Raw genomic sequence first — 26,756 nt, 5'->3', positions numbered from 1 at the left:
TTTGCTGGTGCTAGGTGTTGGTCCAGTTGCCTGGGCATCCTCAGGTAAGTCTTTGCTGGTGCTAGGTGCTGGTCCAGTTGCCTGGGCATCCTCAGGTAAGTCTTTGCTGGTGCTAGGTGCTGGTCCAGTTGCCTGGGCATCCTCAGGTAAGTCCTTGCTGGTGCTAGGTGCTGGTCCAGTTGCCTGGGCATCCTCAGGTAAGTCTTTGCTGGTGCTAGGTGCTGGTCCAGTTGCCTGGGCATCCTCAGGTAAGTCCTTGCTGGTGCTAGGTGCTGGTCCAGTTGCCTGGGCATCCTCAGGTAAGTCCTTGCTGGTGCTAGGTGTTGGTCCAGTTGCCTGGGCATCCTCAGGTAAGTCCTTGCTGGTGCTAGGTGCTGGTCCAGTTGCCTGGGCATCCTCAGGTAAGTCCTTGCTGGTGCTAGGTGCTGGTCCAGTTGCCTGGGCATCCTCAGGTAAGTCCTTGCTGGTGCTAGGTGTTGGTCCAGTTGCCTGGGCATCCTCAGGTAAGTCCTTGCTGGTGCTAGGTGCTGGTCCAGTTGCCTGGGCATCCTCAGGTAAGTCCTTGTGGCTAGGTGTTGTCCAGTTGCCTGGGCATCCTCAGGTAAGTCCTTGCTGGTGCTAGGTGCTGGTCCAGTTGCCTGGGCATCCTCAGGTAAGTCCTTGCTGGTGCTAGGTGTTGGTCCAATTGCCTGGGCATCCTCAGGTAAGTCCTTGCTGGTGCTGGTCCTGTAGGCCTACTGTTAAGTTGTACCAAAAACTTTTGAATCTTCGTTTGTTTCTTCATTATGAGCTTCTTCATTATAATATCTTTCAATCCCCTTAGGTGTAGATAATAATCTGCTACATCTTCATCATCAGTTACAGCAACCATATCAAGCAACTGATTAAGGTTTTGTAATGATGCAGCATATGGAATAGGTAACATGCTACAGGTATCTTCCTCCTCTTCCGCATCCTCATCAGCATTACCAGTAACACACTGGATAATCTCATCATCAGTTAATTCACCATAACCTGGATCATCAGCATCATTATCTAACCACTCAGTCACATCAGAAAGTTGCAAATCTTCCTCGCCAGCATCTCTTAATGTCTCAAAAATTGCATTATCAAAGTCCTCAAAATCATAGTCATCTTCGTCTTCATTCTCACCAGGTACCGGACTCAGAATTTTATTCCATGCGTTCTTTAATGTGGTGACCTTCAACTCGTTCCATTGTTTGGCCCAGTTGTAAATAGCGTCTTTAATTGAATATTTCTTGAAGTTTTCTAGTGTTCTACTAGCTCTTGTATCCTTATTAAGCATCTTGTCCTTCCTCAGAGAGCACAACTTCCATTATGTCTACATTCATAGCTCTCTTATAAAGCCGTTTGAGAGCATAGATAACCCCCTGATCCATGGGCTGTATTAAAGATGTAGTATTTGGTGGTAAAGCCATACATGTTATTTTACCATCAGGCGATGTTAATTTAGCAATGGGGTGAGCTGGGGCATTATCAACCAACAGCATTGCCTTTACATCAGTAGGACGAATGCCACGCTCATTGATCTGATGCTTTCTTACTTCTTTACAAAAGTGATTCTGGAACCAGTCTTCAAAAATAATCTGTGTGAACCAGGCATTTTTGGTGTTGTAGTAAACGACAGGTAATCTGTTCATGCAGTTTTTCAATGCTCTGGGGTTGGCAGATTACCCAACAATTGCGCACTTTGTTCGGTGACTGCTATCTGCATTACCGCACAATAATGCTGAAATTCTTTCCTTGCTTACCTTGCGACCAGGAATACTCTCCTCAAGCCTAGAGGCCAAAGTGTTTCTTTGAAGGCATTTCCAGTTAAAGCCTGTTTCGTCTGCATTGTACACTTGAAACCAGCTTAGATTATTAGATACCATGTGCTGAGAAAGTTTATATTTAAACGTATTAACACTTCCTACATCTGCACTTAAGGCTTCGCCACAAATTTTCTTGTTAATGATGCCATGCCTCTCTTTAAATCAACATACCCATCCAGTGCTAGCCTTGAAATTGTCAATGTTTAACTTTTCAGCAAGTCTTTCAGCTGCATTTCTAATAGAATCAACTGAAACAGCAATTCCTTTCGCACGATGCTGTGTAAACCATTTGAATACAGCCGAGTCCAAATCTGTATATTTAGCAGGCTTCAATGTTTTCCTGTTGCCTATTGCATGAGTTTGACTCTGAGCAACGAATTTCCTAATATTATCCTTCTGCTTTTTTATATCACAAACTGTAGCTTTACCGATGTTGAATTCTTGGGCGAGACGGGTGACAGACAAATATTTTCTCTTTTGTTTTAAATCTTGAACACCACGAATGCTGCTCCGAAACATCTTGACAGAGTATAAGAGTTCAAACGATAAAAATTGTTCAAAATTATCCTTCGTGTGCGAGCAACACGTTTTCACACTAGGAGGAGGGGAGACAAATGATGCCAGCCACCTCACCAAGGCCTAACGTTCACACGACCTGTGCTTGTTTTATTGTCCTACTCAAAATTTAATCTAAATAGGCTTACAAATTGTTTTCAAATAATAAACAATTTGTATAATAATTTTAATTTTCAAATAATTTTACAATTTGGGGGTGGGGGGGGGGGGGCTGGAGAGGGAGCATGGAGCTGCAAGTCACATGTTGCCTCTATAGCCTTTACTGACACCACTACCTGTACAGTATTACTCCAGCTTTCCTTGACAACTTCTACCACTGACAACCAGCCTCTACTGACACCACTTGCCTCCTGACAACAACAACTCTCACCAATGCCCCCCTGACACCATTTTATTACCACTTCAGCTGGTTATCAGCTGCCTGGCTGACAACCTGCCTCCCATGAGAATACGTAACTTGCACCTCCTGCCCCCTAATCCTAACTACTGACACGACTTGCCTCCTGACAACAGCTCTCTCACCAATGCCCCCCTGACTCCATTTTATCACCATTTTTATCATCATTTCTGGGGGGAGCCCCGTCGGCTCCCCGGAGCTATCCCAGGCTGATATGCTAATGTCAGACTTTGGCATCAGTCATGTGTATGGAGTTCTTAGGCCTACCGGGGACCACGGCCAGAACCGGGCCCCCTCAGAGAGGCAAGGGGAGCAATGGCCTATAGAAGCCCCCGTGTAGTTGGAAGCATTCTATGTCTGCCATCGACCGGAACAGGCACCCAGAAAGGTAAGCGCCCCAAAACAAACCCCTATTCTGGTTAAAATTGCTACCTAAAACCGAACTAGTGGATAGAACTCCCCAACCGAAAACAAGCAAACTAGTGTGACGTCACACACTGCCGCGCCGCTGTCTGCGCAGCTCCCCCCTCCCCGGGAGGGGGAAGGGGGAGCCCCAGACCCCCTGCGCCGGCTACCCACACCTTAGTTCTTGAGGCTGATGCTATAGGCGATGGTCGTGTGCTCTGGCCCCGGTGTCGCTACTGCACTGTGCTTTGAGTGTGGTGTTAGTTTTGTGGGTGCGAGAGCCAGGAGTTATCTTCAGTACTCGGGCTGCATGCGCCTAGGGCTGCCTTCCCTAGGTGCCCTGTAAGTACTGCCCTTGGGGCTTGGGGCCACCTTCCACAGGCTCCTCGGGGTCTGCCTCTGCTGGTCCGTTTTACCTTTCGGTTTTTCGGCCGCCTGTTGGGCTCTTGGGTGTTCTGTTCTCCCTTGTTACCGGCAGGTAAGAGGCAGTTTGCACTGGTAGGGGCGCAGGGTGCTGCTCAGCTTGTAATTCCCGACATCGCGGCCGGCTCTGTTCCTTGGGGTTCGCTGTCCTCTTGCGGGGTTTTGTTTTTGTTTTTGTTTTTGCCTGGTGGGGGGTTCTGTCATTTTATTCAGTTTGTTTTTGCCCTTCCACTGTTCTCCTCGGTGGCGCCCCCTGCTAGGTCCCCGTGAGTGTACACGTCCCTGGGGTTCAGCTTTAGAAGTTTGCTTGGTAGTTTTGGGCGCCGGTTTGCAGCACCCTGCCTGGGACTACCTGAGCGCGAGTCCTCTTAAAGTAAACGCTCAGGACCCTGGGAATCCCCTAGGGGGCGCGTGGGTCCGATGGATGTGACCCCGGAGTCCCCACTCGCTGTGTGCGAGTTTGAGGGTTGCTCGGTCCCCTTGTCTCAGGGTGACCCTCATTGTTTTTGCCTCTGCCACGCTGCCTGTTGGGTCGGTGATACTTTCGACCCTGAGTCCTGTGAGTGTTGCTGCTTGCTTGTGACTCAATTTACCCAATCCTCTGATGATTCTATTCGGGTACAGGCGGCACGTGCGTTGCAGTCTAGGTTTCGTCTGTTGCAACGCGCTCGGTTGGTTGCTTCCCCGGATGCCCCGGGGCTGCCCCGCTTTGCTTTTCGAGACCCGGACTTGGGGGTGGGGGTCGCTTCGATCCTGGTTCAGTCCGCACCACCTCGTCCTTCCCCTTCTGTTCGTTCTGGTCCCCCGCCCCTGCTTCCGGCCCCGAAGCGTCTGAGGGTTTCGGGGTCGGAGCAGGGGTTACTTGATCTCGAGACTCGGGCAGCTTCGGGGGTTGCCCCTTCCGGGGGGGTGGCAGAGGCATTCGAGTCTTGTCTCCCGGCCGAAGCTTAGGGTCTGACCAGTGGGCCCCCCTTCCTCCAGCTTTTCCGGCTGCTCCGTCCTTGTCTTGTGGGGTCGGGGCTTGGGGAGAGGACTCGGCCTCGGGTCCTGTGGTGACGGACCTCGAGGCTGGGGAGGGGCTGACTTGGGGGCCTTGGGCCCCGCTGGACCCCGCCTGGGTTTTTCTTCCCACTGAGCGGGGCTTATTGTTACAAGGAGTGGGGTTTTCTTTCCCCCCCTCTGCGTACGAGTTGGATTTGGTGTCGGCCCCTCCCCGGGTACGGTTCCGTGTTCCCCCGGGTACGTCGGTTCCGTCCTTCCGGAGGTTTTCGGCTTATCGCATCCAACCTGGTGTGGTGCGAGCGGCCTTTGCAGCTTACCTCCTGCGTGACCCGGATTATGCCTCGGAAATGGATCCGTCCACGTTCAGGTTTGGGACTTCGTTCCCTTTCTGGCTCCGTTACGAGGTTCCGGAGTCGTCCTGGCTAGCAGACTGCCCCTTGTTTGGTCTGGATTCCTGGCATTCTTTCTGTCGTTCCCGCACGCTGGAGTGGCGGGAAGCTTCCACGGTGCTTCAGGTTTTCCTGGGGGGTGAACTTGAGTACCTGAATGAGTGCTTGTTTTCCCCTGCCCTTCCCCGCGATGTGGGCGCTATTCAGCTCCATGTGCAGGTTCCCTCCCTTTCGGCGGCGCTCGTGGCGGAGGACTTGCGTGCTCGGGGCCTTTTGTGTTCGGCCTTGCGGTTCTTTTCCCTCCTGGAGCTGTCTTCGGATTGGCTCGTGGAGGATGTGGGGACGCTTGGGTCAGTCCCGGGGTCCGGCACCTTGTCCTCGGCTGCGCGTTCGTCGGCTGCCTTGTTGAAGCTGTTCACGCCGATTTTGCGGGATGTGGTTTCCCTGTTCTATGCTTCCCGTCTCGCGTGTCGGCAGGCGGTGCTGGGTTCATCCGTGGAATCTGCTTGGGCTCTGGCTCTTAGGCGTTCTTCACCTTTTTGTCCTCTCCTGTTTGGGGAGTCGGCTGTGGCGCAGTTTATTCAGGCTGTGTCGGCGGCTTGTCGTCCGATGTCGGACTTGTTGGTTTTCCGGGGGTCCCGGGGTGGGTCTTCCCGGAAAGGTCGTGCCAGGGCTCGGGGTTCCTCTCGTCGTGGTAGGCCTCTGGTGTCAGGTTTGGGGTTGGCTCCTCCTGCGGACCCTCCCTCGTCTGGTCGGCGCGGTGTTCGCGCTGTGCGGGGTTCTGGGTCTCGTAAGGGTCGCCGGCCCTTTCGCGGTTTGCCCCTTTGACGGGGCGATGGGGGGGCGGCTTGCGCTGTTCGCCCGCGCCTGGTCCCACGATTCGTGGGCCTTTCGGGTCGTGTCTCGCGGCCTGCGTTGGGTGGCCCCTCCCCCCTTTGGGGGGTCGGGGCTGGCAGGGCAGGCTTCTTCTCCTGCGCTCTGTCGAGTCGTCTTGGAGTGGGTACGCTTGGGCGTCGTCGAAACGACGTCGTCCCTCAGATGGGTTTCCCGTCTGTTTCCGGTTCCGAAACGGGACTGCGCGGACCTGCGGTTCATTCTGGACTTGTCCCGTCTGAACCCCTGGGTTCATTGCCCCTCCTTTCGGATGACTACGCTGTCTCAGGTTCGGCTCCTCTTGGAGCCGGGAGCTTGGATGGTGTCCCTGGACCTCCGGGACGCTTATTGGCATGTCCCGATTCATCCGCGGTTCAGGGACTGGCTCGGTTTTGTAGTGGGGCGTCTGAGTTACCGCTTTTGTTGTCTCCCGTTCGGGTTGAACCTGGCACCTCGCGTGTTCACACGCCTTACACGGGTTGTGGTGGCTCGTTTGCGTCTCCTAGGTGTTCGGGTGTTGGCCTACCTCGACGACTGGCTGGTTTGGGCTCCCAGCCAGTCAGCTTGCTTGCTAGCCAGGGATTTGGTTCTTTCCCAGCTCGCCGGGTTCGGGTTCTTGGTGAACTGGAGGAAGTCCCATCTGGTTCCCTCTCAGGTTCGGACTTGGCTGGGTCTCGTGTGGGACTCTCGAACCGCCTCCTTCTCTCCCTCCGGAGTCTCTCCTGCGGCTGCGGTCCCGCCTTCGTCTGTTTCTGGAGGGCCCTCGGGTCACCCGGCGGTTGCTCGAGGGGCTGTGCGGGAGCCTGAACTTCGCGATGGTGGTCTACCCGCCGGGTCGGGTTTGGCTTCGACGGCTGTTCTGGTTCCTTCGGGGTTCCCCCTTCCGCCTCTCTCGCGATCGCAGAGTTCGACCCCCGGGGGACTTGCGTCGGTTGCTGCGTCACCGGCTTCCTCTTCGGGTTTTTCGGGGTTCAGTGCCTTGGCGCCTACCCGAGCCCTCGCTCGATGTGTACACGGATGCGTCGTCTCTCGGCTGGGGTTTTGTGACCAGTGCTCACCAGGCCGGCCAGGGGCGTTGGGATCCGTCCTTCCGTCGAGCTCACAGCACGGTGCGGGAGTTCGCGGCAGTGTGGTTTGCTCTGGGGAGGATTCGGGTGGCCCGCGGATCGACGATTCGGCTCCATTCGGACTGCTCTCCGGTGGTTCATTGCCTGAACCGCGGGGGTTCGATGCGGTCCTTGTCTCTTTGGGGTTGGTCGCTTCGGGTGACTCGTCTGCTGAGTTCTCGGGGTTTGGCTCTCCTGGCGGTTCACGTACGGGGCGTGTCCAACGTCTTGGCCGACGCCCTGTCTCGCTTCGTTCCCCTCTCCACGGAGTGGACGGTCGACGACGAGTCCTTCCGTTGGCTTTGCCAGACGTTCGGGCGCCCCGAGGTGGACCTCTTCGCGTCGGCGTGGTCGCGGCGTCTTCCAGTTTATACGGCGCCCTTCCCCGATTGCGAGGCCGTCGGGGTCGATGCCTTTCGGCTCGACTGGTCGAGGTGGGGGTTCCTGTACCTCTTTCCCCCGGTTCGGCTGTTGCTCCAGGTCCTGACTCGCTTAGAGACTTACCGGGGGAGAGTTGTCCTTCTGGCCCCTTGGTGGCCGGCCCAGCCTTGGTTTCAGGCGCTGGTTGCTCGGTGTCCGAACCCGAGGGTTTTCCCGCGGCTCCGCCTCTTTCAGCAGTTCGGGCCGGTACGTCACGTAGCTGGTTCGATCTTCTCCTCGAGTCTTCGCGTATGGTTTTTTTGACTCGAGTCTATCATCATCTCTATGGTGATCAGGTGGCCTCCTTGTTGGTGTCCCACCTGAGGGCTTCTTCTCGGCGGCAGTATGAAGTTTCTTGGCGGTCCTTCCGTTTCTTTTTGCGTCTTCGTCGTCTTAGCTCCTTGTCTGTTCGGGTGGTCTTGTCCTTCCTCTCGTGGTTGTTTCAGGACCGTCATCTTATGCCTAACACTGTCGCTTCGTATCGTGCGGCGCTGGCGGAGCCGCTTCAGCTTGCTTTCGGTATCGATGTTACGTCTGCGCCGTTTCGCAAGCTGTCTCGTGCATTGTTTCACCTCCGGCCTGCTCATGCGTCGCCTGAGCCGTCCTGGTCTTTGGACAGAGTGCTCGCTTTCCTTTCATCTCCTCGTTTCGTTGTGGCCCCTTCGGTCCAGGATTGTTTTTCCAAGGCACTTTTCTTGTTGGCTTTGGCCTCTGGGGGTCGGGTAGGGGAGCTTCATGCTCTCCTCCGGCGCAGGGGTTTCTGCTCTTTTGGTCGTGGTGATTGTTTTGTTCGTTTGCAGCCGTCTCCTTCTTTTCTGGCGAAGAATGAGACTGCTGCGTTCCGGAGGGGTCCATGGGTGGTTGATGCTTGGTTGGTCAGGCCGGGGGTGCATCATGTTTTGTGTCCGGTTGCGGCACTTCGCCGTTATTTGCGCGCCACAGCTTCTGTGTCCGGGGACGCGCTGTGGGTTGATCCGGTTTCCCTTCTTCCCTGTTCGCGGGTTCGGGTCTCTCAGGTCGTCCGCAGGGTTATTAGGTCCAGCCAGCCTGCGGTCTATCCCCGTGCCCATGACGTTCATAAGTTCGCGGCTCTTGCTGCCGTCTTTGGGAATATGTCTTGGTCTGATATTCGGGCGCGGGGATTTTGGCGGTCGAACAGGGTCCTGGCTGCTCGTTACCTTGTGAATGTCCCTGGGCCTCGTCGGGCCTGTGTTGCTTTGGGTCGGCGGTTGCAGCCAGTTGTCTCGGCTTCGAGTTGAGGGGTGAGCGACGACCGCCTCCCGGGTAAGTCCCTCTTTTTCTGTCTGTGGGTAGTTAGCTCCGGGGAGCCGACGGGGCTCCCCCCAGAAAACCAGCGTTGAATGTAATGAAACGCCATTTTCTGGGTGAGTCCCGGAGGCTCCCCGGCATCCCTCCCTCCCTCCGGTCGGCGGTTTTTCGCGTTTTTGACATCCAGCCTCAAGAACTGAGGTGTGGGTAGCCGGCGCGGGGGGTCTGGGGCTCCCCCTTCCCCCTCCCGGGGAGGGGGGAGCTGCGCAGACAGCGGCGCGGCAGTGTGTGACGTCACACTAGTTTGCTTGTTTTCGGTTGGGGAGTTCTATCCACTAGTTCGGTTTTAGGTAGCAATTTTAACCAGAATAGGGGTTTGTTTTGGGGCGCTTACCTTTCTGGGTGCCTGTTCCGGTCGATGGCAGACATAGAATGCTTCCAACTACACGGGGGCTTCTATAGGCCATTGCTCCCCTTGCCTCTCTGAGGGGGCCCGGTTCTGGCCGTGGTCCCCGGTAGGCCTAAGAACTCCATACACATGACTGATGCCAAAGTCTGACATTAGCATATCAGCCTGGGATAGCTCCGGGGAGCCTCTGGGACTCACCCAGAAAATGGCGTTTCATTACATTCAACGCTGGTTTTCTCCCTAGAAACAATGGGTAAGGATAATAAAACACTATACATGTATAACTGTTTACACTCTGGCAAATCATAGTTGATGACAGCCAGCTCCGACGCTCGGCCTCGGTGACCGCTTGGGCGAACATTCCTCACTTAATCAAACATTTGTATGTTCCACTGAACATTTGGTACCGAATTCAATTTGTTCGGCTCTTCCGGGAATTCGATAGAGCGGGGTTCGTTAGACTGAGGAAGCACTGTATTTAAATACCCATGTATGACAACTAACATAACTAACATGGTGTGCAGATAATGTTCACATGGATGCTTGGAGAAGTCTGCTGTGAGTGTTTTTAATGCCAGGTTCAATATTTCTTGGTTATGAGAAATATTCTGTAGTTTTGTCAGTTTCTTAGGCTCATTCCTTTATCATTTGCATCTGTCTTATGCAGACTTTATTTGACCAAACCACACACCAGAAGATGAAGAGACGACAACGTTTTGGTCCATCCTGGACCATTATCAAGTTAATTGTGATAATGATCCAGGACAGACCGAAACATTGTTGCCTCTTCATCTACTGGTGTGTGGTTTAGTCATCATATCTTCAGCCATGTTATTGTGACTCACCGACTGCTGACTTTATTTGCTTTTGATAGATCTGCTATAATTATAATTACTGTATAATAGTTTCTAATTTTACCTTAACAAGGAAGTTATTTCTGTTAGAAATATTTGTTTAGAGTTTTAATGTTGTTGAAAAATTTGGGTACCTGGTTGATACCTGCTTGATGGGGTTCTGGGAGTTCTTCTACTCCCCAAGCCCGGCCCGCGGCCAGGCTTGACTTGTGAGAGTTTGGTCCACCAGGCTGTTGCTTGGAGTGGTCCGCAGGCCCACATACCCACCACAGCCCGGCTGATCCGGAACTTCTCTTAGAAAACAGTCCAGTTTTCTCTTGAAGATGTCCTCTTGAAGGGTTTTTGTAAACAGTACAACTGAAGGGGAAATAAATGCTGACCTGTGGAATATAATGTGAGGTGGACATGTGATGTCATAGCTACCAATAGAATTGGGTTAAAGTTGTAATCAGATATTTGGAATGCAAATTCAAGCCCTTATCACAGTTGAAATGGGATTAAAATAAGAACAAAATTTGGATTATGATGGTATGTCAAATGAAATCCATATTTAATGTATTGTATATATTTTTTTCAGCGCTTGTTTGTAGTTCCAGCATATACAGAAGAGCAGCAAGAAATACCATTTGGCCGAGTTAACCACAACAAGTACATGGTGACGGATAATACTGCTTATATTGGTAAGTGTTTTTCCTTCGCTTTCATATTAGTGTACAAAACTTATCATTTGAGTTCAATCAAGGTATGTATGAGTCTGGCACACTTGTCATTTGTAAATGAATGAATGTAAAAATACTAATCCTATGTAATCTCATCAACCCATTGTACCATCTTGCAAATAAATTATTATTATTATTACTTAGTAGCAAAGAAAAACTGCCTCTTTGGCATAGTTTCTACAAGCAGAGATTTGCCTGAAATTTGTCAAATTTGTTAGGTGCTTATTTTGTGAACACATGACTGGAAGGTCTATGCAGATTTAATTGATGCTATTTTCTTCATATCCATGTACTGTACATTATTTATTAACCCTTTTACTTGCATTATCAGATTGCAGTGATTAATTATTTTAAAATTTTCACTTTGAGCATTGTAAGTAAGGAATACTCTTTTTCTGGGGGAGCCCCTACGGCTTCCCGGAGCTATCCATGGCTGATATGGATACTCTAACTATTTTGCATCAGCCGATGTGGGTGGAGTTCTAGCCTAGCGGGGACCACGAGCCAGAACCTGGCCCCCTCACAGAGGCACGGGGAGCAATGGCCCATAGAAATGCACATGTGATTTGGAGCATTCTATATCTGCCATCGACTGGGACAGGCACCCAGAAAGGTAAGTGCCACAAAACAAACCCCTATTCTGGTTAACAACGAAAATTGACAAACGAGTGGACAGAACTCCCCAAAAGAAAAACGAGCAAACAAGCACGATGTCACACGAGTCGCGCCACATGTCTGCGCAGCTCCCCCCTCCCCGGGAGGGGGAAGGGGGAGCCCCAGACCCCTGAGCCGGCGATCCACACCCCAGTTCCTCGGCTGATGGGATCGTGCATGGTCGTGAGGCTCCAGCTCCAATCTTGTCTCAGTGCTGTGACTTGTTTTCAGTGCTGCTCTTACGGTGGTTGTGTGAGCTGGGAGTAGTTTTCTCAGGTACTCAGGCTGCATGTGCTTAGGTTCACCTTCCCTGAGTGCCCTTTAAGTACCGCCCTTTTGGGCTTGGGGCTGCCTTCCACAAGTCACCTTGGGTCTACCTCTGTTGGCTTTTTGCTGCTTGGCATTTGGCCGCCCCGAGTGTTTGGGGGTTTTCCTCCCTTGTTTACCTTGGGGTTAGTGGTAGTTATAGCACTGGTGGGGCACAGGGTACTGCGTAGCTAGTTTTCACCTCTAATAGCGGCCAGCTCTGTTCCCTCTGGGTACGTTGTCCACTTGTGTGGTTTTTCTTTTCTTTTTGTGTTTGCCTGGTGGGGGGTCTGCCTTGTGTTTCCCTTCCCCTTATATTAGGGTTGTTTGTGTGGTGGCACCCCCTGCTTGGCCCTCGCGAGTGGACATGTCCCGTGGGTTCAGCTTTTAGTTGTTTGCTTGGTAGTTTGGGATGCCGGTTAGCAGTGCCCTGCCTGGGATAACCCTTAGCAGATCCAGTCTAGGGGCCCTGGGAAACCCCGCGGGGGTTCTCGGGTTCAATGGAGGAGACCCTTGCGTCCCCTCTCGCTGTGTGGGAGTTTGAGGGTTGCTCTGTCCCTTTGTCTCAGGGTGACTCATTGTTTTTGCCTCTGTCATGCTGCCTGTTGGGTCGGTGACACATTCGACCCTGAGTCCTGCAAGCTGTGTTGCTTGTTCGTGACTCAATTCACCCAGTCTGCTGATGATTTACTTTGGGTGCAGGCAGCTCATGCATTGCAAGGTACCTTGAGGTTACCTTGAGGTGCTTCCGGGGCTTAGCGTCCCCGCGGCCCGGTCGTCGACCAGGCCTCCTGGTTGCTGAACTGATCAACCAGGCTGTTAGACGCGGCTGCTCGCAGCCTGACGTATGAGTCACAGCCTGGTTGATCAGGTATCCTTTGGAGGTGCTTATCCAGTTCTCTCTTGAACACTGAGGGGTGGGCCAGTTATGCCCCATATGTGTAGTGGAAGCGTGTTGAACAGTCTCGGGCCTCTTATGTTGATAGAGTTCTCTCTCAGAGTACCTGTTGCACCCCTGCTTTTCAATGGGGGTATTCTGCACATCCTGCCATGTCTTCTGGTCTCATGTGATGTTATTTCTGTGTGCAGGTTTGGGACCAGCCCCTCAATTATTTTCCACGTGTAAATTATTATGTATCTCTCCCGCCTGCGCTCAAGGGAGTACAGATTTAGGCTCTTTAGTCGGTCCCAGTAATTTAGATCTTTTACTGAGTGGATTCTAGCAGTAAAGGATCTCTGCACCCTCTCCAGGTCAGCAAGGTAGGTTTAGGTTGTTGCAACGCGCTCGGGTTGTTGCTTCCCCGGACGCTCCGAGGCTGCCCTGCTTTGTGTATAGGGACCCGGACTTGGGGGTGTTGGTTGCTTCGGCCTTGGTTCCGTCTGCGCCATCTTATTCTTCCCCTTCCGTGGTTCATTCTGTCGCCCCCTTCCCTTCCCCTGCTTCTGGCCCCTAAGCGTCTGAGGGCTTCGGGGTCGGGGTGGGGTTTAGAGGTTTCTGAGACTCGGGCAGTTTCGGGGGTTGCCCCGTCCGTGGTGGCTATGGAGGTATTCAAGTCTGTTCCTCCGGCCGATGCTCCGGGGTCTGACCAGTGGTCCCCTTCACTTCCGGCTCTTTCGGCTGCCCCGGCTTTTTCTTGTGAGGCCGGGGCTTTGGAGGACGGCTCGGCTCCGGGGCCTGGTGTAGAGGCTCCTGGGGTTGGGGAGGAGCTGACTTGAGGGTCTTGGGCTCCATTGGACCCCGCCTGGATTTTTCGTCCTTCTGAGCTGGGTTTACTGTTGCAAGGAGTGGGGTTTTCCTTTTTCCCTCTCTGCATACGATTTGGACTTGGGTTCTGCTCCTCCCCGGGTTCGGTTCCATGTCCCTGTGGACTCTTCGGTTCCGTCTTTCTGGAAGTTTTCAGCTACCCACATCTCTCCGCCTGAGGTGTGGTCGGCATTTGCGGCTTACCTCCTGCGTGACCCGGAGTACACATCCATAATGGATCCTACTTCATTCAGGTTTGGATCGTCGTGTCCTTACTGGGTGCGTTATGAGGTTCTGGGGTCGTCCTGGCTTGCAGCCTGCCCCTTGTTTTCGCTGGATGCCTGGGACTCGTTCTGTCGGACCCGCACGTTTGAGTGGTGTGAGGCATTGACGGTAGTCCAGGTTTACCTGGGTCTTTTCGCTCTTGCCCTTCTGCGGAATGTTGATGCGGTGCAGCTCCATGTGCAGGTTCCTTCCCTGTCGGTTACTCGTGTGGCGGAGGATTTGCGCGCTCGTGGGTTTTTGGCTTCGGTCCTGCGTTTCTTTTCCCTCCTGGAGCTATTTTCGGAATGGCTTGCGGAGGATGTTGAGGCGCTTGGGGCGTTCCTAGGTCTGACGCCTTGGTCTCGGCTGCTCGGGCGTCATCTGCCATGTTGAAGCTCTTTGCGCCGATCCTGCGGGAGGCGTTGCTGCAGTTTTTCGCTGAGCGTTTCGCATGTCGTCAGGTGGTCCTTGCTTCCTCTTTGGAGTCCGCTTGGACCCTGGTTCTTAGGTTGTCTTCTCCCTTTTGTCCTCTGCTTTTTGAGGCTTCTGCAGTTGAACGTTATATTCAGGCGGCTTTTTTCTCTTGCCGCCCTATGTCTGAGTTGTTGGTGCTCCGGGGGAACTGGGGGGGGGGGGGTTCCTTCCCGGCAGGGTCGTACTAGGGCTCGCAGTTCCATTCGTCGGGGTGGTCCACAGGTGTCGGGTTCGGTGCCGGTGCTGCCTGCGGTCCCACCTGTGCCTGGTCGGCGCGGTGTTTGCTCTGCGCACAGGTCGGGATCTCATAAGGGGCAGCGGCCCTTTCGCAGTTCGCCCCATTGACAGGGCGATGGGGGGGAGGCTGACTCTGTTCGCTCACGCCTGGTCTCATGATTTGTGGGCTTTTCGGGTTATTTCTCGTGGCCTGCGGTGGCGTTGGGTGGATCCTGCTCCTACTGGGGGTTCGGAGCTGACGGGGCAGGCTTCCTCTCCTGCGGTCCGTCGGGTCATCTTGGAGTGGGTACACTTGGGCGTGGTTGAAATGACACCGTCCCTCAGGGGGGTTTCCCCCCTGTTTCCAGTTCCGAAACGGGACTGTGCGGACCTGCAGTTCATTCTGGATTTGTCCTGTCTGAACCCTTGGGTTTCTTGCCCCTCGTTTCGGATGACCACTCTGTCCCAGGTGCGGCTTCTGTTGGAGCCGCACCTGGGACAGGTGCGGCTCCAACGGCTTGGAGGTGTCCCTGGGCCTCAAGGACGCGTATTGGCACGTCCCTGTTCATGTGGGGTTCCGGGACTGGCTCGGTTTTGTTGTGGGGTGTCAGTGCTACTGCTTTCGTTGTCTCCCCTTCAGGTTGAACCTGGTATCTCGCATGTTCACACGCCTTGCCTGGGTCGTGGTGGCCCGTCTGCGTCTGTTAGGTGTTCGGGTGTTGGCTTACCTCAACGACTGGCTGGTTTGGGCTCCCAGTCAGTCCCCGTGTCTGCTCGACAGGGATTTGGTGCTATCCCAGCTCGCCGGGTTCGGGTTCCTGGTGAACTGGCGGAAGTCCCGTCTGGTGCCCTCCCAGGTTCGGTCCTGGCTGGGTCTTGTGTGTGGGACTCTCGGACCGCTTCCTTGTCTCTTCCTCCGGAGTCTCTCCTTTGGCTGCGGTCTCGCCTGTGTCTGTTTCTGGGGGGCTCCCGGGTCATCCGGTGGTTGCTGAAGGGTTTGTGTGGGAGCCTGAACTTCGCGATGTTGGTCTACCTGCCGGGTCAGGTTTGGCTTCGTCGGCTGTTTTGGTTCCTTTGGGGACATCCCTTCCGCCTCTCTCGCGATCGCTGGGTTCGATCCCTGGGGCTTTGCGTCGGCTGCTGCGTCGCTGGCTTCCTCTTCGGGGTTTTTGGGGTTCAGTGCCTTGGCGCCTGCCCGAGGCCTCACTCGATGTGTTTCCTGACGCGTTGTCTCTCAGCTGGGGTTTTGTGACCAGTGCTCACCAGGCTAGCCAGGGGCAGTGGGATCCATCCTTCCGTCGGGTTCACAGCACGGTGCGGGAGTTCGCGGCAGTGTGGTTTGCGCTTTGGAGGGATCGGGTCGCCCGCGGATCGAACATCTGGCTCCATTCGGACTGCTCCCCAGTGGTTCATTGCCTGAACTGAGAGGGTTCGATGCGATCCTTGGCACTTTGGGGTTGGTCGCTTCGGGTGACTCGTCTGCTGAGTTTTCGTGGTTTGGCTCTCCTGGCGGTTCATGTCCGGGGGGTGTTCAACGTCCTGGCGGACGGCCTGTCCAGGTTCGTTCTCCTGTCCACGGAATGGACAGTCGATGCCAACTCCTTCAGTTGGCTCTGCCGGACGTTCGGCTGCCCGGAGGTAGACCTCTTCGCGTCGGCGTGGTCGAGGCGTCTTCTGGTTTACGTGGTGCCCTTCCCCAACTGCGAGGCTGTCGGGATCGACGCTTTTCAGCAGGACTGGTCGAGGTGGGGGTTCCTGTACCTCTTTTCCCCGGTTCAGCTGCTGCTCCAGGTCATGGCTCGCTTAGAGACTTACCAGGGTCGAGTGGTCGTCTTGGCCCCGTGATGGCTGGCCCAGCCGTGGTTTCAGGCGCTGCTTACCCGGTGTCCGAACCTGGAGGTTTTTCCGCGGCTCCGCCTCTTTCAAGTTATCGGGCCGGTTCGGTACGTGACTGGTTCGCTCTTCTCCGCGAGTCTTCGCGTTTGGTGTTTTTGACTCGTGTTTATCACAATCTTTATGGTGAGCAGGTGGCTTCCTTGTTGGTTTCTCACCTGCGAGTTTCCTCTCGGCGGCAGTATGAAGTTTCCTGGCGGTCCTTCCGGTTCTTTTTGACCCTTCATTGTTGTCCCTCGCTTTCGGTTCGGGTGGTGTTGTCCTTTCTCTCTTGGTTGTTTCAGGACCATCATCTGATGCCTAATACTGTCGCCTTGTATCGTGCGGCGCTGGCGGAGCCGCTGAAGCTTGCTTTCGGTATTGATGTTACTTCTGCGCCGTTTCGCAAGCTGTCTCGGGCATTGTTTCACCTCTGGCCTGCTCATGCGCCGCCTGAGCCGTCCTGGTCCTTGGACTGAGTGCTCTTCTATCTTTCTTCTCCTCGGTTTGTTGTGGCCCCTTCAGTTCAAGATTGTTTTGCTAAGGCTCTTTTTCAGTTGGCATTAGCCTCTGGGGGTCGCGTGGCGGAGCTTCGTGCTCTTCTCCGGCGCAGAGGTTTTTGCTCCTTTAGTCATGGTCTTCGGTATGTTCGTCTGCAGTTGCCTCTCCCTCTTTTCTGGCGAAGAATGAGACTGCTGCTTTCCAGAGGGGTCCTTGGGTTGTGGATGCTTGGTTTGTCAGGCCGGGGGATTCACCATGTGTTGTGTCCGGCTGCAGCCCTCCGTCGTTATCTGCGCACCACGGCTTCTGTGTCCGGGGACGCGCAGATAACGTCGATCAGGTTTCCTTTCTTCCCTGTTTGCGTGTTCTGGTCTCTCAGGTCGTCCGCACGGTTATTAAATCCAGCCAGCCTGCTGTCTATCCCCCGTGCCCATGACGTTCGTAAGGTTGCTGCTCTTGATGCCGTCTTCGGCAATATGTCTTGGGCTGACATTCAGGCACGGGGATTTTGGCGGTCGAACAGGGTCATTGCTGCACGCTACCTTGTGAACGTTTCTGGGGCCAGTCAGGCCTGTGTTGCTTTAGGTCGGCGGATGCAGCCCGTTGTCTCGTCTTCGTGTTGAGGAGTGGAGCACCGACCGCCTCCCGGGTAAAGTCCCCTTGGTTTTCTTTGGTAGTCTTTGGTGAGGTAGCTCCGGGGAGCCGTAGAGGCTCCCCCCAGAAAACCAGCGTTGAATGTAATGAAACACCATTTTCTGGGGCTCCCCGGCATCCCTCCCGCCCTCCGGTTGGCGGTTTTTCGTGATTTTTTATATCCAGCCTCTGAATTGAGGTGTGGATCGCCGGCTCGAGGGTCTGGGGCGCCCCCTTTCCCCTCCAGGGGAGGGGGGAGCTGCGCAGACATGCGGCGTGGCTCGTGTGACGTCATGCTTGTTTACTCGTTTTTCTTTTGGGGAGTTCTGTCCACTCGTTTGTCAATTTTCGTTGTTAACCAGAATAGGGGTTTGTTTTGTGGCGCTTACCTTTCTGGGTGCCTGTCCCGGTCGATGGCAGATATAGAATGCTCCAAATCACATGTGCATTTCTATGGGCCATTGCTCCCCGTGCCTCTGTGAGGGGGCCAGGTTCTGGCTCGTGGTCCCCGCTAGGCTAGAACTCCACCCACATCGACTGATGCAAAATAGTTAGGGTATCCATATCAGCCATGGATAGCTCCGGGGAGCCTCCGGGACTCACCCAGAAAATGACTTTTCATTACATTCAACGCTGTATTTTTTAGAAAATCATCGGCATTATCATTGTCACGTATTGGGTAAATTTAATTCATAAGCATGGAGAACAAACAGCTGCTGCATGGAAATGACTGCCTTGTAATTACGTAAGTGTAGTTACAGAATGAGAACTACACTCGTGGTGTCCCATCTCCCCAGCATTCTTTGTCATATAACACTTTGAAATTACTGACGGTTTTGGCCTCCACCACCTTCTCAACTAACTTGTTCCAACCGTCTACCACTCTGTTTACAAAAGTGAATTTTCTTACATTTCTCCGGCAGCTTTGTTTCGTGAGTTTAAATCTGTGACCTCTTGTTCTTGATGTTCCGGGTCTCAGGAATTCTTCCCTATCAATTTTATCTATTCCTGCTACTATTTTATATGTAATGATCATATCGCCTCGTTTTCTTCTTTTTTCTAGTTTTTGCATATTTAATGCCTCTAACCTCTCCTCGTAGCTCTTGTCCTTCAGTTCTGGGAGCCACTTAGTGGCATGTCATTGCACCTTTTCCAGTTTGTTGATGTGCTTCTTAAGATATGGGCACCATACAACCGCTGCATATTCCAGCTTTGGTCTAACAAAAGTCGTGAACAATTTCTTTAGTATTTCTCCATCCATGTATTTAAAAGCAATTCTGAAGTTAAAAAGTGTAGCATATCCTCTTTGCACAATGTTCTTAATGTGGTCCTCAGGTGACAGTTTTCTATCTAGAACCACCCCTAGATCCCTTTCTTTGTCAGAATTCTTTAAAGATTTCTTACATAATTTATAGGTTGTGTGGGGTCTATGTTCTCCAATTCCACATTCCATAACATGGCATTTATTCACATTAAATTCCATTTGCCAAGTGTTGCTCCATATACTTATTTTGTCCAGGTCATCTTGAAGGGCATGACAATCATTTGTCATGCCCTTCAAGAAATTTATGTAGACAATGAACATTACCGGTGTAAGAACTGAATCCTGTGGTACTCCACTCGTGACATTCATCCAAATGATACCTTGCCTCTGATTACGGCCCTCATTTTTCTGTCGGCCAGGAAATTTTTCATCCATGTTTGAAGTTTACCTGTCACCCCTCCAATATGTTCCAGTTTCCAGAACAACCTCTTATGTGGAACTGTCGAAAGCCTTTTTTAGGTCCAGATAGATGCAGTTAACCCAACCATCCCTTTCCTGTAAAATCTCTGTGGCTCGATCATAGAAACTGATTAAGCTCAGGATCTTCCAGATCGAAAACCATACTGTCTGTCTGATATATCGTTTTTCTCCAGGTGTTCTACCCATTTAGTTTTAATTATTTTTTTCCAATATTTTGACTATGACACTTGTCAATGATGCTGGTCTATAATTAAGGGGGGGGGTCTTCCCTGCTGCCACTTTTGTAGATTGGAACTATGTTAGCCTTTTTCCACACATCAGCTACAACTCCTGTAAACAGAGATGCCTGAAAAATCAGTTGAAGTGGAATGCTGAGCTCAGATGCACATGCTCTCAGAACTCATGGTGAAATTCCATCTGGACCAACTGCTTTGTTCTTACTTAGCTCCTTGAGCATTCTTTCCACTTTGTCTCTAGACACCTCTATGTGCTCTATGTTGTTCTCTGGAATTCTTATTGTGTCTGGTTCCTGAAGATTTCATTTTGTACAAACACACTTTGGAATTTTTTGTTTAATGTTTCACTTATTTCCTTTTCATTTTCTGTGAATCTATTTCCCATTTTCAACCTCTGAATATTATCCTTTACCTGCAATTTGTTGTTTATGAATTTATAAAATAGACCTGGTTCTGTTTTACATTTGTCTGCAATCCCTTTTTCAAAATTTCTTTCTGCCTCTCTCTTCACTGCCATGTAGTTGTTTCTCGCATCTTTGTATTGCTGGTATGTTTGGGGGTTTGACCTCTTCCTATATTGATTCCATTTTTGTGTCTTTTGGTCTCTGACTCTCTCGCAATTTCTGTTGAACCAATCCTGTTTCCTAGTTCTGCATCTCTGTTTTGGTATAATTTTTTTGTGCCTATATCATATATTTCACAAAACTTGACATACATCTCATTTACTTCCTTGCCTAGCAACAAGTCTGCCCAATTATACTCACTAAAAAAATTTCTAAGGTCGCCATAATGTCCTCTCCTGAAGTCGGGTTTTTCAACTGCTTTAACCTTATTTTCTTCCAGATTATAATGCATTGCATGCTTTATTATCAAAAAGACATGGTCACTTTTACCCAAGGGAGGAAGGTACTGAATGTCAAATATCTCTTCCTCTTTCCTGGTAAATATCAAATCTTGTATGGCGGGAACGTCTCCCTTCCCTCATCCTCGTAGCTTGTTTAACATGTTGATACAAGAATGCTTCCAGGATGAGGTCTACAAATCTACAAGTCCAAAAATCTTCTGTTCTACCTTCATATACTTCCCAGTCTATGGATTTCAAATTAAAGTCCTCGACTGTCAACAGTCGTGATCTATCTTTATTCGCTCTCGCTATAATCTCTCTCATTATTGTTATAAGACCCTCTCGTTTACTATCTAGCTCCTCCTTTATCCATGTGTTGCTTGGCGGTGAATTATATGTTTTTATGATCATTAGTTTTTCATCCTCATGGCAGATCTCTAGTGCTATTACATCAACTTCTCGTGGATTGGTAATCATTATTTCGGTCACCTTTAGGTGTTCTTTTACCAGCACAGCAACGCCACCGCCTTTCCTAATTTTTCTGTCCTGTCTCCAAATTGAGTAGCCCCGTGGGAATATGATCTCATTTAAAAAAAACATCTTCGAGTTTAGTCTCCGTGAGTGCAACAATGTCTGGTGTCTGCAGCTGTAACATCACTTAACTCCAGTATCTTTGATCTCACTCCATCTACATTGGTGTATACTATTTTCAGGAACATGTTTCCCCTCTCCTTATTCTTTACTACCCCTCTCTCTAGCAATTTTGTTGGCTTGCTTTTTTGTACCATTTAACTGGCCTACCTACCCCTATCACTTCGTAGAAAAAAGAATTTATTTCTTCTTCGTTTCTGCTCTCATTTAGACGTTTTACCTCTACGCGGTTTAGTTTCAGCTTCTCTCTGTCTACTCTTGAAAGATCTTGTTTTAACGACCACACTTTCCCATCCTCATCACTTTGTAATTTTCTATCATTCCTTAGTACTTCTTCCATCTGTTTGGCACCGTTTAGGGTGATCCTCAAAGGTCGATCTTTCCCTTTTAGGTACCTGCCTATTCTCCTGTAGTTGTACACATTATCTATTGTAGTAAGACCTTCCACAAGGCCAACAATTTTATCTACTACTTTTGCTTCTTCTACAGCTCTTTCTGACCTAGATGTTATTTCCTTTTCTCTGTAACCAAAAATTATCAGGGACTTACTCCGATCAACTGTGTTTTGCACCAACTTCGGGTTAGATGCCAATTCCTTTCTCACTTCTAGCCTAATGTTTGTTTTATCCTGGTTGCTGCAGTGTTTGGCTTCCTTTACTGATTCTTCTATTTTTTCCTTCTCCTTGGCCACTTGTGCATTAGTGAGTTGCATATCCTTCTGCAACCCGTTCTCGCAAATTTAATAAGTCAATATTGACTTATTAAATATGTGCATAGGTGACATACTTAACATAATAGATACCCTTAAAAAGATTCATAGAAAACACCGACCTTACCTAACCTACTTAGTATGTTAAGATAAGCATCTTATTGCTTCGTAATTACAATTATTACCTAACCTATAATAGGTATTGGTTAAGTAATAATTGTAATTACGAAGCAATAAGATGCTTATCTTAAGATACTAACAAGGTTAGGTAAGGTCGGTGTTTTCTATGAATCTTTTTAAGGGTATCTATTATGTTTAGTATATCACCTATGCACGTAGTTAATAAGTCAATATTGACTTTACGAATTTGCGAGAACGGGTTGCCTTCTTGCACTGTTCTATTCCCTGTGTAACTTCCTCCATCTGTGCTGACAAAAGCTGTTTCTCCTGTTGAATTTCCTTACCTAACCTGTTGTAGTCATTTATATTTAAATTTGCTAAACTTCTTCCAAAGCTATTTGTAAGAGTTTATTTTCCTCTTCCATGGCTTTGCAATTTGTTTCCAATTGATTCTTGTCCTTGCACAAGTCTTTCACTAAACCCTCAAGACATAAAACATTGCTACACAAATGGTCATTACTTTCTTTCAATTTATTGATTATTTCTACATGAGAGTTCACTAAACTATCTAATTTTGCCAACTTGTTGTGTAGACTGCTTATATCAATGCTTTCTTCATTGAATCCCCCAAAATCAAGCTCTGTTTTGTTATTCCTCTTGCCGTCGGCCATCTTGAATGTTCTTGTCTGCACTGGAAATACTAGGGCAACTTTTTCTCATCCAATTTTTTCACTTCCCTTAGCACATTCCTGTTATCTCACCTATTTTTCAAAAGCACTATACCTTTATGGGACCTATACCTTTACCTGGGACACCACTCACTATCATCAACCTGTATTACAATACTTAGGATTGTTGAAATATGTTGGAGCTCCTCTGATGCAAGTGTTGACACTAGAGGTGTCACCTTTTTCGAAGATGTTTTGTGTTGAAGATGTGCTGCAAATGGAACCACTCTCAACTATTGCTTGCCTGTACCTAAATTATAATGATACAATTTTGTTTAGCTTGTTATAAAATGACCCAGGTTTGTCTCTCGACAACTCAAACTGTGACAGTTCTTGTTGCATGAAAACAGTAAGGCAATTGTTATGAATCTGGTGAATATAATCAAACTTTATAGCAAAAAGGTTAACAATATACAGTACATTAATCCATAATATTCAAGTTCTCTTACTGACATTTCTATAATTCATTATTATTTATTAACATGATGTTCTTATACATCCTGTGTACATTTCTTCCCTTCATTATTGATAACTCACATTAATATAAACAATAATTTATAAGTGATATTCCTTTTCTTCATTAGGCACCTCAAACTGGAGTGCAGACTACTTTATCAACACAGGAGGAATTGGACTAATTGTTAATGAAACGGATTCAACTTTATCAAATTCAGACAGTGATGTGCAAACTTTGTCTGTCCGCCAGCAACTTCAGGCATTATTTGAACGAGATTGGACTTCAGAACATGCTAAACCCATAGATGAGTTCTTCTAGTAATGGGAAGAGTTGTATGTTTTACTGAATTACTGTAACTATATTATATTTTAATGTAAGAGTTTGAAAGGTAGATATATCTAAGATATTGTAATATATTGTTATTTACAAGTTAATGGATATTTTAGATACTATATAAGTCATCCATTTCAAAAATTCTCTTGACTGTTTTAAGTGACATTTAGGGAGCCAGTCGACCAAGCGGACAGCACGCTGGACTTGTGATCCTGTGGTCCCGGGTTTGATCCCAGGCGCCGGCGAGAAACAATGGGCATAGTTTCTTTCACCCTATGTCCCTGTTACCTAGCAGTAAAATAGGTACCTGGGTGTTAGTCAGCTGTCACGGGCTGCTTCCTGGGGGTGGAGGCCTGGTCGAGGACTGGGCCGCGGGGACACTAAAAGCCCCGAAATCATCTCAAGATAACCTCAAGATAACATGTACCATGTGTCTTAACACTTTAGCATTCTGGTAATGCTAAAAGATATCATCTGCACTCTGACAGTAAACACACTGATGATGTGTTATACAATACATACAGTACATCTCAAGTTTCTTGAAAAATCACATTATTATTATTATTATTATTATTATTATTATTATTATTATTATAATATATTATTTTTAGCTTTGTGGGCCTAGCTTATCAGAATATGAACCAAAGTATCAGGGGGACCCTCGGGAGATCACCTCATTCAACTACCTATCACTCAAGACGATAGTTGTGCAGCTTTTGAGTATTTTCACAATGCTTTGCAAATTAACTGCTGTTAAGGTATGAAAGTTATGTTTATTTTCTTCTTACAGTGATATAGACTGATTAAATGTGCACATTTCCATATTGTTATTTATATTAAAATATAAGAGGAATGTTGAAAAATTAGGAATTTTTTAATGTTTATAAACATTCATATATTCAACACCATTATGCATAATCTGTTATCAGATGTGTTGTTTTGCATCTACTCTACTGATGCCCGAAACGCTTTGCGTAATAGTGGCTTTAGGCATTGTATGTACTAGCTCTACCTATAAGTCAACCAATCCTTGTAAAAATTTATTGTATGTATGTACCTTACCTAAATAAAATTGTATTGTATTGTATATGCTGCCAAATTCATTTGCAAAAATGTTTAAAACCAAATTTATAGTTATAGCCCCAAAATTAACTGAAAATGTATAAAATGAGCAATATATCTTCAATGTATCCACTCAGCATCTTGAGCAAGGCTGAATGGGCTCCTGAAATGCATGGAACATTTATGGTTTGGTACACGCTAATGGGTTGGAACTTTAAAGTGTTAGTCTTTAAAGTCTTAGGATTATAGCACACAAAATATGGTTTTGGTTGTGGAACTTAATTATGAATTAGTTAATAACTTATTTCAGATACTGTATCTGAAATAAGATAAACCAGACAAGTGAGCTGTGACATGACTTTGTAGCATGAACAGGGTGAGCTGTTGCATGGTTTTGGTGCACATATTTCTTGGAGTTCCTAAAGATTTATAACTTTGTTTTGTCTATATATTTACATTTTTTATAGTTGCAGGTCTAAATAGTACTATGTACCTGGGTTTTGTTACTTGTAATACCAAATTGTATTACTGTAGTACATATTGAAGTGTTATTATTATGATAAGATATATGGGTTTGTGACCCATTCTGCTACAACTTTAGGTTTATTCAGCGTGATTGTTAGTTTTGTACTACATTGTTCACTGCACTTCCAGACAAGTGAAGTGTGATCTTTCAGCCAGTTCTTTATTTATAACACATCATTACATTTTCTGGGTTCTTTTCATCATCAATCTGGTGCATGGAAGTGTTGTTCACATAATAGTTGTCATGTGCATTGCTGTACCCTAAATGCATGCTCTTGCATTTTACAATATTAAAAAACATTTGTTAGTCTTGTGACCAGTTGTGGAGCTCATATAGGTAGCATTGCAATGCCTCAATTTTTCACTTCCTACTTTACCATAAATCTGTGTCATCTGCAAATTTGATGATGTGGTTGGTAATATTTTCATCATAATATTCACCAGTTGTAGAATATTCCATGTTCTTATAGCAGGTTCAGTTTACACAAATATGAGTAATTTACTGTCTTCAGCTCATTCAATAGTGCTTTTATGATGTGACTTGTTTATAGTAATCTGTGTGTGTAGTGAATCATTTTGTTTTAATTGAAATCTACTTATATATATTAGATAAACAGCATACCTGCATTGCTTTATATTTTATGGGATGCTTTAGATGAATTGATAATTTGTTTCTAATGAACATTACGTAAATTTATTGAACCTGTCGATATAATTTATTGAACTTGTTGGTGTAATTTATTGAACCTCTGTATAATTTATTGTATCTCGGTATAATTTATTGAATCCATCGGTATAATTTACTCAACGCGTTGGTGTAATTTACCGAACCTCAGTATAATTTATGGAACCAGTCAATATAATTTTATTGAACCAGTTGTATAGTTTATTGAAGTCGTCGGTATAATTTATTGAACCCGTGGGATCAATAAATTATACAGACAGGTTTATAAATTAAACCTGTCTATAATTTCCTGAACTTGTTGGTATAATTTCTTGTGTGTTGGAATAATCATACATTAGTGGCTGTGATAATTAATTTGGTTTTATTTTAGAGTGTGTAGGGTTCATATTCGCTCAGGTAATTGTCATTACGAGAAAATCAACCTTATATCTACTAGTTATCCTCATTCAAGCCATTGTGGCCAGATAACCAGCCTTAAATATATGAAGTCATAGTGAAAAGTCACTCAATATTGTCAATTCATATAGAGGTGTTGTATATAGGAATGAAAATATATTGTGTAATATTTTGTACGAGAATTGCTAAAAAGGGTGTTTTGTGTTGTGATATTTCTTAGAGATAATCATACTATACTTGTATATTTTTAAGCATGTACATGTGTTAGGAAATAAGAAATTTCTGCAATTTAATTGGTGTTTTAGTGAAGAGTGGAGGGATAATTAGACCCAAATGGTGGTTCTTGTAAAATGCACATAACTTGACACTAGTGTCAGAAATGTTTTTAAATTTCATGGTATGCTAACCAATTCTTCATGGACTTGGATATTTTGATTGTAATTTTTTGTGTATAAGCTAGATGTGAGAAGGATCTTTCATACAAGAAGCAGTGGTAGGTAGTGTGACGGGAAAAATAGGTGTTCATGCAGTAGCTAAGCAGGTGGAATGCCAATCACATAAAATAGTAAAAAAAAAAAAAAAAAAAAAAAGGGTACACTGCAAGTTGTTTTCACAGTGAGGCAAACTGTAGGATAAAGCAGAGGGAAAAACATATAAAAATACTTTACTTTGATAGAAAAATTAAATTAAACAAATTACAAAACAAAATATCCAGACTTGGCTCTAATACAAAGTGTGCAAAACAAACAAGATGAGCAATCAAATTTACGTTACGTTAATGTGCAAATAAAATATGGTGCAGGAATACTGTGAGCCAGGCTGACTAAATCCGTTACCACACCGAGATGTGTTAACGTACTATTTAGTTGGGCACGCAGAAGTAATATAACTCGTAGTGGGTTAGGCAGCCCTATATATATACACA

General features: G+C 48.0%; 1 protein-coding gene across 2 annotated transcripts in view; it reads left to right on the top strand.

Annotated features, from left to right (window-relative positions):
• The window catches only part of LOC123769480 (5'-3' exonuclease PLD3), a 113,131-nt gene extending 86,710 nt beyond the window's left edge, over window positions 1–26,421 (top strand). For both annotated transcript variants that reach the window (XM_045760606.2, XM_045760607.2), the window contains 2 exons: window positions 10,536–10,638; window positions 22,958–26,421. In XM_045760606.2, coding sequence (XP_045616562.1) covers window positions 10,536–10,638; window positions 22,958–23,148 — 294 coding nt within the window. In that variant the 3' untranslated portion in view covers window positions 23,149–26,421. The remainder of the gene's footprint in view (window positions 1–10,535; window positions 10,639–22,957) is intronic.
• Window positions 26,422–26,756: the final 335 nt, after the last annotated feature.

This window comes from Procambarus clarkii, chromosome 63, assembly GCF_040958095.1.
Source record: "Procambarus clarkii isolate CNS0578487 chromosome 63, FALCON_Pclarkii_2.0, whole genome shotgun sequence".
Lineage (NCBI taxonomy): Eukaryota > Metazoa > Arthropoda > Malacostraca > Decapoda > Cambaridae > Procambarus > Procambarus clarkii.
The sequence above is the reverse complement of the archived record's forward strand: the minus strand, read 5'-3'. Positions and strand labels throughout refer to the sequence as shown.